This window comes from Fulvia fulva, chromosome 8 (genome assembly GCF_020509005.1).
Source record: "Fulvia fulva chromosome 8, complete sequence".
In the NCBI taxonomy this organism is placed as follows: Eukaryota; Fungi; Ascomycota; class Dothideomycetes; order Mycosphaerellales; family Mycosphaerellaceae; genus Fulvia; species Fulvia fulva.
The window spans coordinates 501,544-514,207 of record NC_063019.1 but is presented as its reverse complement, the minus strand read 5'-3'; the positions used below and the strand labels follow the sequence as shown (position 1 = coordinate 514,207).

General features: G+C 54.0%; 7 protein-coding genes across 7 annotated transcripts; 3 read left to right on the top strand and 4 right to left on the bottom strand.

Annotated features, from left to right (window-relative positions):
- Nucleotides 1-21: 21 nt before the first annotated feature.
- CLAFUR5_10886 (heat shock protein, mitochondrial) lies at nt 22-2,623 on the bottom strand (the record flags this gene model as incomplete). Its single annotated transcript, XM_047910034.1, has 5 exons — nt 22-1,460; nt 1,516-1,724; nt 2,212-2,270; nt 2,339-2,566; nt 2,621-2,623. 5 exons carry the CDS (start codon nt 2,621-2,623, stop codon nt 22-24), a joined length of 1,938 nt encoding a protein of 645 aa, XP_047765285.1.
- A 224-nt stretch (nt 2,624-2,847) lies between these two features.
- On the top strand, nt 2,848-4,023 carry CLAFUR5_10885 (Guanine nucleotide-binding protein negative regulator 1; the record flags this gene model as incomplete). Its single annotated transcript, XM_047910033.1, has 1 exon — nt 2,848-4,023. One exon carries the CDS (start codon nt 2,848-2,850, stop codon nt 4,021-4,023), a length of 1,176 nt encoding a protein of 391 aa, XP_047765286.1.
- A 146-nt stretch (nt 4,024-4,169) lies between these two features.
- Nucleotides 4,170-4,802, top strand: CLAFUR5_10884 (uncharacterized protein; the record flags this gene model as incomplete). The annotated part of the gene is made up of 1 exon (XM_047910032.1): nt 4,170-4,802. One exon carries the CDS (start codon nt 4,170-4,172, stop codon nt 4,800-4,802), a length of 633 nt encoding a protein of 210 aa, XP_047765287.1.
- A 154-nt stretch (nt 4,803-4,956) lies between these two features.
- CLAFUR5_10883 (uncharacterized protein) lies at nt 4,957-5,553 on the top strand (the record flags this gene model as incomplete). The annotated part of the gene is made up of 1 exon (XM_047910031.1): nt 4,957-5,553. The coding sequence occupies one exon, from the start codon at nt 4,957-4,959 to the stop codon at nt 5,551-5,553; it is 597 nt and encodes a 198-aa protein (XP_047765280.1).
- Nucleotides 5,554-6,630: 1,077 nt separating this feature from the next.
- On the bottom strand, nt 6,631-7,918 carry CLAFUR5_10882 (Unsaturated rhamnogalacturonyl hydrolase; the record flags this gene model as incomplete). The annotated part of the gene is made up of 2 exons (XM_047910030.1): nt 6,631-6,723; nt 6,788-7,918. 2 exons carry the CDS (start codon nt 7,916-7,918, stop codon nt 6,631-6,633), a joined length of 1,224 nt encoding a protein of 407 aa, XP_047765281.1.
- A 674-nt stretch (nt 7,919-8,592) lies between these two features.
- Nucleotides 8,593-10,995, bottom strand: CLAFUR5_10881 (uncharacterized protein; the record flags this gene model as incomplete). The annotated part of the gene is made up of 7 exons (XM_047910029.1): nt 8,593-9,564; nt 9,612-10,238; nt 10,288-10,490; nt 10,541-10,687; nt 10,737-10,833; nt 10,878-10,915; nt 10,965-10,995. The coding sequence occupies 7 exons, from the start codon at nt 10,993-10,995 to the stop codon at nt 8,593-8,595; spliced, it is 2,115 nt and encodes a 704-aa protein (XP_047765282.1).
- A 624-nt stretch (nt 10,996-11,619) lies between these two features.
- CLAFUR5_10880 (uncharacterized protein) lies at nt 11,620-12,419 on the bottom strand (the record flags this gene model as incomplete). Its single annotated transcript, XM_047910028.1, has 2 exons — nt 11,620-12,331; nt 12,382-12,419. 2 exons carry the CDS (start codon nt 12,417-12,419, stop codon nt 11,620-11,622), a joined length of 750 nt encoding a protein of 249 aa, XP_047765283.1.
- Nucleotides 12,420-12,664: the final 245 nt, after the last annotated feature.

Here is a 12,664-nt window from a genome sequence, read left to right as displayed (position 1 = left end):
CCATAGCTCCAAGTCCCCGTCCTATCCTTCATGCAGGGCGTCAGGGCGGTAGGGCTCTGGACAATCATTCGGAGCGTTGCATAGGTGGGCCGGCGCGGTCGGGGTAGCATCATCGGAAGGTGCAGCGGTGGTGGCGGTGGCGGTGGCATCAGTCTTGTCCTGGGCCTCCTCGATAGCGGCCTCCACCTCTGTCTTGATCGCCTCGTGCTTAGAGATGTTCATCTTCGTCTTCATAGTCTCAGGCATTGTCTCCCCGATAGACTTCCAGAGGTCATCAATGGTCCCCCAAGCCTGCTCGAGAGCCTCGCCGGTGCGGTCAGACTCTTCCTCCAGATCATGAGTGTCGCCGTCCAAGTTCTCCAGCAACTCCTTTGCCAGGTCGAGACGGTTGATGTAGAGGTCTGGCAGCTTATTGGCAGTGTGAGTATACGCAGCCCCGAGATAGTCGATTTCTTTGGCAGATTGTTCCTCTTGGCGCTCGAGTTGGGCAAGATATGCCTCGATGGCTCGTAACCTTCCCTCAAGATTCTTGAGGGTCATCAAGTCGGAATCAATATGGAAGTCATCATCACCGTCGATCGGCCCATCGATGTCCTCTCGCTTGGCAATGGGATGGTAGGTTGGTGCAGTGTACCCAGCGGCACTCTCCGTGCTCGTCGCAGCATACCCAGCGGCACTCTCCGTGGTCGGTGCAGCATACCCAGCAGCGCTATGCAGAGTCGGGGTTGGAGTCGGAGTCAAAGTCAAGATCGTGATAGTAGGGCCATGATGAACCGGGACCGTAACATTCCAGTTCTGCTTGTAGAACTCCGCATACAACGGCGTAAGCTTCTCACTAGCACGCTCAACCTGCTTCTCAGCCTTCGCGACCTTCTTCTCAAGTTGCTTCTGGTAATGGTCCAGCTTTTCGAGACCCTTCTCAGTGTCCTGAGCCGTCACTCTCATCTCGTTGATTCGGGTCTGGTAGGGAAGGATGCAGACCTGCTTGCCGTCGCAAAATTTTTGCATGGACCAGAGATTGTTGTCCCACACCTCCAGCGCGTAGTGCAAGTGAGCTTCTTCATCCTTGATGGCGGCCTTGGTGTAGGCGAGGTAGCGGGTGAAGCGCTCCCTGGTGGCTACTGCGAGGTGGTACTTGCTGTAGATGTTGTAGTACTTCTTGAGGAGTTTTTCCTTTTCTGCGGAGAGGGGGGCGGGGGAGTCGTGGTTGGTGCTGTTGATATCTTGATGGGCCACACGGGAGGTAGAGTTGAGATGGACGGCAACAGTACCATTCGGTCCGTGCACAAGGACTGGTGCCTTGATGTCAGTGTTGTTGGACCAGGGCCAGAACGGCGAGCTGGCTGCAACTTCCAATTGGGAAACCCCCAATGCGGTAGGCTCAGACGGTGCGGCAGTCACTGAGATGTGTGTCGCTGCGGGCACATCCTCTCGGCCGAAGGCTGCGAGACGTGTAGCTGCTGCGGAAGTGTCAGTCGTCGATGATATCTGTCAGTGATGGCTTGCGAGTGTTACAGGCAGACTCCACGGCAGGGGCAGCAAAGGCATGGCCGCAGAGGAGCGCAAAGCTCAAGATGGTGTTCTGGCGATATCCTATGGCGGCGTGTGTGGTGACGAAAAGTTGAAGCAGGAAGGCAGAAGCTCTGCAGAATGGACCGCCATTTTGAATGCCTTCGGTGTGCGCGAATATTGATCGTTGTGGAGCCTTGTCTTCCGTGAGGTGCCTACATCGAACGCCAGCACCGTGGGTTGACAACAGGATTTATGCATCGTGTGGATCATTTGGCGATTATTGTCCCGCTGCTGCCGACAGTGGACCGTCGCAAAAGTCATGCTGTCCATTGGGGGCAACAAGCATAACATTTGTCTGGTATAGCAAGTCAGCAGGGACCCTTGGAAGCAATCGAGCTTCGAACTTAAAAATCAATAAGTACACGTATGATCGGGCATTGGATGTTGATGGTCCCAGCGAAGAGCAGAGATGTATTCACACAAGATTGATAACTACAGTCAGCAAATACCATACAAGCGCTCTCGTTGTGCAGTCGACAGCGCCGCCGTTCTCGCTCGATGCATATTTTACAGTTTTGGGTCTGCGGGTCGCGGGTATCTTTATGGCCGTGTCTATTCGTTGATCTTCGCGAGGATGCTGCGAATTGTCAGCACTGTCCAATTATGGGGAGAGTGATAGCGATGTATCGGAGGACATACTCGTGATCCCGGAAAATGGAGTACTCCTCCTCGCCGACCTTGATCGGGCTGCCGCCGAACTGTAATCCATTGTCAGCATGTCCACCCTCCAGCCACTCCGTATTCCGCATCTTCCGGGCCGACATACTTGTGGGATAAGCACTCTGTCACCCGCCTGCACACCCATTGGTATCCTCTTGCCGTCCTTGTCCATGGCACCTGGGCCCACTGCCAACACCTTGGCCTCGTTCAACTCCTTCACGGCTGTCTCCGGGAGGAAGAGACCACCGGCGGTTTTTGCTTCGGCCTTTGCGCGCTGGATGAGGACTCGGTCGAGGAGGGGCGCAAGAGCCTTGATGGACTTGATGGCGGTCGACTGGTCATCGCGTGATTAGCGGTGCGGAGGTGTAGAGGTCGTGATGCATCATACCATTTTGACAGATGGAGGTTTGTGATAGTGCGGAGGGCGATGAGGTGGGTTTCGGGAGTGTCTTCTTGGTGGATGTGATGGTAACGGAAGAGTTGATGGTGTTATGCTGCCATAGAATTCTCCAGAACATCGCAGGGAATTGGGAGCTTTGGCCATGCCTCTCGGCCTCGGTTCAAGTTGCCGACATTGGATCTGATCTGTGCTACTGTATTTGCGCCGACAACAACATGTCTTCGGATATCCATCAAGAGGGACAGAACTTCACGCCAAAGTGCGTCGGTTCGACAAGAGACACGTTCAATCATGTCACAAAAAGCGGGAGATCGAACTTCTTCCGCAACGCAGCCTTCAGCGGCGACGGCACCACCATAGTCACGCAGAATGAAGACCAATGCCTGAAAACGTTCGTCCTGCCGACAGACTTGCTAGACGATCGTGACGAGCCTACGCAACTCATCCCATACGCCACCTATCAATCTGGCAGCAACATCCAAAGCTATGCTCTCTACCCACACTTCTCCCTCCACAACCCGGCAACCACCCTAGTCCTCTCCGGCAGTGCAGACGTGCCCATCACTCTTCGCAATGCATTACACTACGACACCATCCATGGAACATACCCCTTCGTCACTCCCACTACAGAAGAGCACCTTCCACCTCGAAGCTTAGCGTTCACCAGAGATGGCAGGCGCTTCATTGCAGGCAGTGTCAACGTTCTTGCCACATTCGACTGCACCAGGACCGGTGAGGGACCGCTAAGCACGCAAAAGCTTCGACCTGGGAAGGGTCAAGTGCAGCACTTCAGTACTTGGCAGCTGCAGCGGAAGGGTATTGTGTCGGCTATGAGTATCAGCAGTGAAGGCATGCTTGCGATTGGGACGAATGAGCGTGAGATTGCGTTGTTCGAGGATGACGGCTTGGGAGAGTGCTCGACAGTCTTTGAGCTTGAAGGCCGCGGCGGTAGCGGCATCACCGGACTGAAGTGGAGTCCTGACGGGCAGTATCTGCTTGTTGCCGAGAGGCAGAGCGATGTCGTGCAGGTCTTTGACATCCGCAATACTCAGTCGAGGGTGGCGAGCCTAGCTGGCAGGAGGGCAAATACGCCTCAAGTACTTGGCATCGATGTCGTGCCAACAGCTGCTGGCTTTGAGGTGTGGGGTGGTGGGACCGATGGAATAGTCAGGATGTGGAGCAATCCTGGCTCGAAGGGAGGCGCGCAGAGTCCGGATACAGAGATGAAGATGCATGATACAGCTGTCTCGAGTGCAGTATGGCATCCTTCCGGCGTGGTGATGGCAACTTGCTCAGGTGAACGACCTTCGACGATTGCTGATGGCAGTGATGAAGAACCCGACCTGTGCGAGGACTCGATTGATAACACGCTCCGGCTCTGGACGGTGTGAACAAGGTGAAGATATGGTGAATTGTTGAACACTACAAATTCCAGCAAAGAGATCTTCACCGCCGTTCGGATTTCACTCCCGCACGCTCAACAAACAGCATCACACCAGCATCCACGAAAGACCACCAACCACAACATCATTCCAGAATGTCGACCAGTACCCCAAAAGATTCACCACCTGCGATGAGCGGTGCCGAGAGCACAGTCGCACCTGACATCTCGAACGCGACGATCCATAACGACAACAATTCGATGCTGATTCGGCTGCCAGCAGAACTCAGGAACAGAATCTTCAGCTACTGCATGCCCGAACCCGCCGTATCTCGAAAGCCTTGCGATCGGACCGTGTTGCGACCACCTCCACTCATGCAAGTGTGTCGACAGATCCGGCATGAGACTATTGCCATCCATTACACTACTTGCACCTTCATTGCGCGCCTCGACGAGGATATCGTGCGCTGGGCCAAAGCCATCGGACCGCAAGCCCCTCCACTTCTTCGCAGCATTAAGCTGGCCAGTGCTCCATCCTACTCGCCTCTCGCTAGCCAGAGAAGTCAGCTGCTCGAGCGTATGGCGAGGATCTATGCCCAGTTCGAGGGCGATGAAGGCTCAGCTTTGCGACCTCGTACGCTTCAGGCATCGGTCTACTTCCGGACGAGTCGCGACAGTATCTCTGAGACGAAGATGGAAACTCTCAATGAGACCGAGATCGCGGCGATTGTGGCGCCTCACCAACCTGGCTGTGACGGGCTCTGGTGCTGCATTCACAAGTGTCTCTAAGCCTGGGGTGAAAGACCTCGACCGGTGAATGTCAAGCGAGCCACGACCGCGCCAAGCATGTGCTGCTTGCTAACACGAGTTGAGCATCGAGCATTCAAATGTTCTCGCTACATCCGCGCTCTGACACAACGCGAAACTACCACACAGCACGAAGATGTCAGCCACCGATCCCCATGCGCCTTCCACATTTCCGACGGCAGTTCCAATTGTGTCGTCTGTCATAGCAACCGTCTCGGACGCCACCATCTCCAACACAAACTCGAGCTTCCTTCAGCTTCCAGCGGAGCTTCGCACTCAGATCTACGAGTATTGCCTACCACAAAGTGGCGGCGCCCGACCCATTTACCGCAAAGCTCACCAGCGACCACCGCCGCTGCTTCAAGCATGCCGGCAAACTCGTCAAGAAACATTCGCTATGTACTACTCTACCGGCAGCTTCCGAACCCGATCCGACGAAGACTTAATACGCTGGGTCAAGGCCATCGGGCCTGAGGCTCGTGCTCTGATTCGCGGACTGACCATCTACAGCTTCGACGAATGGACGCCGGATCTCACGGCGCAGAAGCCGAGAATGCTAGTCCGACTGAGGCATTTGTACACACGACTCGAGGAAGAGGGTTTGAGCTTGCCCGCGGGTACACTGACTGCATTCATTCGTCTCTCGGATAGGACTTGTAGGTGCATGACCGAGATCGAGATCGAGGAGAATCTGGTCATTGTGCGCAGGAAATGGCTGCGGTATCTGGGATGAGAAGACGAGCGTAACGAGCCAGCTGGGTGATAAAGCGTCCTGGACAGCAAGAAGGGGTGAGTGTCGACCTACTAGCCAACTCTAGGACTCAATCTGCATGCAGGCTCGATGTGGCGCAGAGACGACGGGAGAGGATTAGCAGTGGAAGTGGGAGGACAACTCGACGAGCGGCCTTAGTAAAATCACTGAGGCCGCAGAAAGAGTCCCCGCTTCCACGAACCATATTGGACAGGCTCTGACTTGCCATACCAATGAAAACACCCAGTCACAACGAGAACTCTCTTCCACCTGCCTGACCGTGTCAAATCCTTTACCAGACTCGATCTTCTCCTTCCGCCGGCCCCGTCTTTCCCTCATTGTCGTTTCTTTCCCTCAACAATGATCACACTACCTCACACTGCTCATCAGCCATCCACCCAACCTTATAGTCACTTGTACTGAACTTACAAAGGGGAGAAACTTGAACCTAGAACAACAGGCTACCTTCTCAGTCTCAGACTCCGGCGCAGGAGCCGCTAAAGTTGGCATTGACGTCCCCAAGAGCAGGTTACTGGTTAGGAGTACTGCGTAGAAATCCATGGCGCGGAACGTGGAAGAAGGTGTCGAAGGAGAGGAATGAGTATGTGAACTGCTACTGTAAATGGGCAGGCGGTTGTTCAATTAGATGGTTCATGTACCTGCTACTGAGCCGATCTACGATGCTTTCAGTCCGTCCAAGTTTACCGCTTTCTGATACTACTGAGGTCACAAGCAGCTGCGATAGCGTTGGCAGCCGCGGTACAACAATACTCTATCTGCAATGAATGCACCAGGACTTTCCGAGCGTAGATCACGCATGGCCTGGCCCGTCATTGCTCCGAGGACGGGTATGCAACGGAGATGCCTACTATTGTCTAAATCCATGGCACAGTCAGCCACTCTGGAGCACGCGTGTTAGAAGCTGTCTCTTGGCAAATCGATGGTGTTGAATGGCGTTTGCTTGATATTCGTATACAACAGTCTACTGACTCAAGTCATCACTCTGTCGTCGTCCGTCAGTCGATATCCTAGTCGTCCTGTATCTCGATGTCCTGCAGTCTACGCACAATGGTGCAGATGCTGCTGGCTTGCCAACATGAACGGTCCAACACCCTTGTAATCGTTAATGGCAATCGGGACGCCAATGTAGTACTGTGAGCAGGTTAGCTTCCCATTCCCAACAGTTCAAATGATCGTTCACGCAAGTCAAACATACCTCATACGTCCCATTCCCACTCAAACTCCCAACTGCCACAGTGCCGTCATAGTTAATAGTCCCATTCTTATTCTCCACCACAAAATCCTCAATCAAAAGATTATACCCCTTCTCCGCACTCGCGTAGTACTCAGCATCAGCAATATACCCATCCGCAATCCCCTTCAACAGTCCATACGTAAACATAGCGCTAGCACTACTCTCAATGTAATTCCCCTCAGCGCCGACATACGGGTCATTCATAATCAACCACCACCCACCCTTCTCATCCTGGTGCGCCTTGATCGCGGCCGCGAGGGTGGTGTAGTACTCCAGAAGCTTCGCGTATCCGGCATGTGCGGTGGGGATGAGAGGGATTACTTCGAGGAGGGCGATGAAGTACCATCCCACAGCGCGGGACCAGACATTTGGCGCCGCGCCCGTGATGGGATCAGCCCAGACTGCAGTCTTGCTCTCGTCGTAGCCGTGGACTAGGAGGCCTGTTGTTTCGTTCCTGCAGTGCTTCTCGATGTTCTCAAATTGCAGCACAATATGATCCCACGCGGTGGTGTTATCGGCATCGAATTGCGCCGTCCAGCGGGCATAGAAGGAATCAGCCATGAAAATCCCGTCGAGCCATTGCTGGTCCGTGTAGATCGGGTAGCGATGCATGAAGCCTCCCTCGGCGTTTTGTGGGTGGCGGTTCAACTGCTCTCTGACGATAGAGGCAGCGGTTTTGTACTTCTCCTCGCCGGTGCGGTTGTACCACCAGAGGAAGTTGTTGGCCATGCGATAGTCGTCCAGGGAGTAGTAGGTCATGTTCCAGTCATTGATGCTGCCATTGGCAAGGACGACATTGCCATCAATCTGCGACTTTGACCAATCGGCGTAGGTCTCGTTCTTGGTGAGGTTGTAGGCGGCTTGGTAGCCATCGTAGAGGACGGCGGTTGTGTAGTGGTAGTCTGTGGGGACGGCAGGTTTGTGGAGGAGGAAGGAGTCGGCTGCCCAGGTGAGGTAGTCGCCTGGAGTCTTTGCTGATGCCGCGGTGGCGGCGGTGGCGCCTGCGGCGAGGAGGACTGTGGACTTCATCTTTCGGAAGCAGAGACGAGATCGAGAACGATTGAGGCAAGGACCGGAAGTAGAAGCGTGCATGACGTGGCTTTATACGTGCCGTGCCCGCGCTGTCACTTACCTCGTGGGCTTCACGTGCCCCATATCATCCATATTGATGTTGCCAGGTTAGGCCCGAGTCGACAGATGAAGGACGCCAGCCAGTCGATGCAGGAGGAAAGCCAGACCTTGCCCCAATAAATCCTCCGAAGCGGAAGAATCGAGTACATTGCCGCCAAGAGATCCATCGTCTCCATGCAAGACCACGAGCATGTGTGCATAGCTTGAGTGGTCCCGTTTCACATAGCGCATGTAGCCAAGGCGGGTGCGCGTGCTTGGCTTGCTTGCCCCCTCCACCATGATCCTTGTTGTTCCTGCGGCCGCATCCACTGTCGATCATTTCGGTCCACATTGTCACGCAACGCCGTGCCGAGAAAGCGAAGATTCCGAGGGCTCACAAGCAGTGGGCGTATTTGCACAATGCCATTGTGCATGCTCGGACAAAGGCACGATTGTCGCTGTCGTTGGGTGGACTCTGTTATTCTGAAGATGCTGTAGTCAGTATATCCATAATGCTCGTGGCTGGATCTACAACATCTCGATATTCTGGTGGTATAGTCTGTGACATGGTATGCAGCAACGACCTTCCCTCCGTCAAGCACCTGTTGCGTGCAACGCCATAACGCCTCGCTCCGTACGCAGACAAACCAGAGTATCTATTTGTGACTCTTTCCAAAGCCGAAATGATGCTTCTTCTTTTCCTTCTTCTCCGGGTCCTTCGTCAGCTTGCTGGAAGTGTTGGCTTTGCTCTGAGGACTTTGGCCGTTAGTCTGCCCGTTGAGGCTCATGTTGCCCATAGCTGCTGTCGGCGGCGCCGGTGCCCTTTGCTGTACTGGTGCTGCTTGCTGCGGTGGCGGCGCGACTGGCTTCGGTTGCGGATCTGGCTCAAACAGATGTCGTGGCGCCTGTGGTTTGGGCATTTCGGCGGGTATGTTAAGTCGTCGCTTGTCCGTTGACAGATCTCCCAACTGCCGCACGAAGAGGTTCGGTGTTTGCATATGTGATGTAACTAGGAAGACCTCTCGATTGGTCTGACGACCGACTTCGTAGCACACGCGTGCTTCAGAGTATGTTGCTCCACCGGCCATGAACACCACCACTCGTTGTTTGTTCTCGGTGTTGGTGTTCATTCGAGTCTTGGCCCATGTTGGCTTGGCTGACCGCAGTGAAGTGGCAGATTGTTGTGCCATCTCATTACCCATATCAAGCGGCGGCTTCGTGTAGGGGAATGTGGTTGCGTCGAGCGTGTTCGATGCATGCGCTTCTAGCATGTTTTGCATGGCTGGCTCGAATCGACTGAGCGCGTATTCTTCCATCATCTGCGGAGGAGGCGGCTTTCTGGGAAAGAGCGGAGGTGGTACAGGCCTGGAGTCCTTGATGTTTCGAGACATTCTTGCGCCGAGCAGTTCCATGTTGTGAATGGCCTCGCCATCTTGTGGAGGAAGTTGTGCGTGTGCAAGGAGCTTCTGCAGATCCGCTGGTACGAGGCCATCTTTACACAACAGGAATAGCATCAACAGACGCAAGCGATCAGGAGGCATAACATCGTCTTCATCCAGCATACGAATGACCTGATCTGCAAGGCCTTTGGGTTTCTTGTACTCCTCGTCAAGCCCAGTAGCAAGGATCTGTCCGATGTCAATTCATGCCATTCAAAACGCTCACCTCAACATACCTGTTCCACGGAGGCCAGATCTGGTAACTTCCACTTCTGGAAGCGATTCATGCTCTCTTGCGCCATGCTAAGGTGCAATGCATACGCTTCCTTCAGCTCCTGGAACTGCGGCAAACCTGCCAACATGTCCTTGATCGCATTCAGACTCGTGGCATCTTCAGTCTTAGTGAAGTTGGGGTTGTCCTTGATAAACTTCTGAAAGTCTCCCATGAGCTTCTCGATGGTATCCTTCATGTGCTTATGGCGGTTGTCGATCCATATCTTGTCCTTGTCTGTGATCTCCACATCTTTCTCCTGCTCATCAGGCTGACCTTCATTAACCAACGTTCTGTAGGTCACCTTGTCGCCGTCCTTGATCTGCAACAGATCGTGCGCCATTGCCTGATATGTGAACTCGTGCACAATCGGTGCGACCAGATCCATCGATCGATCTGTGATGTAGAGGACTCCCCGAGGTCTGCTGGTCTGCGGTGGAAAGTCTTCGTGAAACTTGGCGTATAGGTCTAGCTCATCCTGAACGAACCTCGCGAGGTGCGAGCACAGTATGCTGGCTTCGTGGGTAGGCGTTCGCGGTCGGTAGTATCGAATGGTCGGGTACTCTCCGAGTGAGACACAGGTGCCCACGATCTAGTCTCGTATCAGGATGCCATTCAACCTCAACGCTCATACTCCTCACCTTCTGTGCCATATCCTCCAAGTGCTGCCTGACCAAGTTGTTGCATGCTGGGTGAAACAGGATCGGGAAGCTCCAAGGATCGCGAAACGTCACCAGATGTGATTCTCGTGGGTAGAACTCGACGTTGAGGACTTTGAAGAGTGCAATCTGATCGCGCGCAGTGCTGGACTTGTCTATGCGATCTCGTAGTGAGGGGTGTAATACTGCCAGCTGTCAGCTTCCAAGTCCTCCCTCCACACAGGTCCTGACTGACAGCTCGTCCATACTAGATGCGCCTTCTTGTATTTCCTCTTCTCAAAGTCGGCCATGAGGCAATCGACATTCTGCGCCTGGGGCGTGAGGAGGTATAGAGCTTCGACATCGCAATTCGTTTGCCGGCGGTCGAAGATCTGTTCGATGTCTGGCCATGTTAGGCTGTGTCCGGCAATGGAGGGTAGTCATGACCATACTCGTGATATTCTCGTTCAATATCAGGTCCTGGTCAATCACATTGTCTATCAGGCGTTTACTGTCCTGGTCGAGGACAAGCACTTTCCACTGCTCGTGCTATTGTTCAGCTTGCGCTTCGTTTTGGGAGCCGGGGTACGTACGTCGCCCCTCGTGATTTGGCGTATAGTATGGAGAATTACTATGTCCCGTCAGCTATAGCTCATCATAGCTCCCAGGCGGATCCTTACTTTCGCGCTGAGCTTCGATCAAGGACACCATTGTGAGAGTCGTGGTATGCGGTAAGACGAGGTTTCCATGCGACTTCGACACCAACAGTCCGGCAGAGGCGAGGTGTTATGAAGCATATGAAGCAGGTAGCATGTGAGACGACGGCGAGGGGAAAGGAGATTGTTCAGCTGTGTATCGATCTGCCTGAAGACGGCATGGTTGTTTCACGAGATGCGCTCATGCTTGGCTAGCGTGAGCAGGGTTTGTGGCGCAGGTGGCGCGAACTCTATTTGTGGACTGTGGTGTCACATGCTACAGCTGTTCCCTTCACTTCGAGCCACTACTCTGCCCACTGAGTGCCTCCACTGTGTCTGACAGCTATCCCGACAGCTAGCCTGACGACGCCCATTTGATGACTTCCCTATACGATGGAACACTGTTGCATCTCGGGGCACGAGCGCAGCTGCCTCCGTTGTCCACTATCAAGTCCAGCCGTCGAAGTTCTCTATTCGCCGCGCTCACGCCTTCCTGCCTAGCTCTTCAACTGGCAAATCAAATACTGAAGCGCATTCGTTGTCTGTTCTTCATCTCCACCCAAACTCTGCAATTTGGCGTTTGCTCGTTTTGATCTGGCTGAGCTCATGGGTAGACTGACCGGCCAGCTTCAGCCGAACGTCAATCGGCATTCACAAGTTCGAACATGTACCCAGCGCTTCTTGAGCTGAATGTCACTTCGCCGACCATGTAGTCCTGCCATTCTCCTGCCAGCGGGTTCGATACAGTGGCCTCATTGAAAGGACATACCCATGAAAACTTGTTCTTTTCGAGTCGGTCGCGAGCGGCCAGGATCTCAACGACAGCACCAGAAACCCCCATCAGATCCTCGAGCTCTGCTGCATCATCCGCATGCACATCGTCCACAGTGCTGCTGTCAGAGTACACATACGATATAGCCGTGTCTGCGAAAGCTCTTCTGAGTTTGGAGCCACTGCAAGTATTATCCAAGGCGAATCTGATGGTTTCCCAGTCGGGCACGTCAAATGCTAGGATGTTCAGGACTTTGACCATGACCAAGTCCTGGAAGTCCGGGAGGAAGTATCGGTCTCCTAGGACCCAGCAGCTGATGAGCAGCATCTGCCCTGAGTCGTCACGAAGGTCGAGGTCCTCCGGTAGGCGGCCTCGCACGATGAAGTATAGTAGCAGTTGCCACGCGTCTTTGCTGTCATTCTGGAACCGCAATGTACCAATGTTGCCCACGCCCAAATGCTCATTCTTGATGGCTTTGACGAAGTACTCGCATGCATTCTCGAGAACGCTTTGTTGGACCTCGTATGGCTCGGTCTGGTCACCGACGAAGATCTTGATGAGTCTCTGTGCCTTGAGTTGCCTACCCGAGTTAGTGAAACGAACATGACGGCGCGCTGGCGAGGAACATACTGTGCGAGCTGAGTGACTATCTCTGGTAGTTCTGCCATGCTTGTGGTACGGACCACAGACGGGCCAAGGGACAATGGTCGCGGTGATTCTCGAAGTTGTGGTGACGGTGTTGAGTTTGTTGGTGTCGTGGGTGAGAGCCTGTTTGTTGAATTCGAAGTGACCATGTGAAGTCAATGGCGCCGGCTCTTGCCGCGACAAACGCCGTTGCCTAGATTGACTCCTCATTCACTGCAAAGAGTGACAGGGGATCAGTCAGGCGCTCTGATACACAATCACATACCAG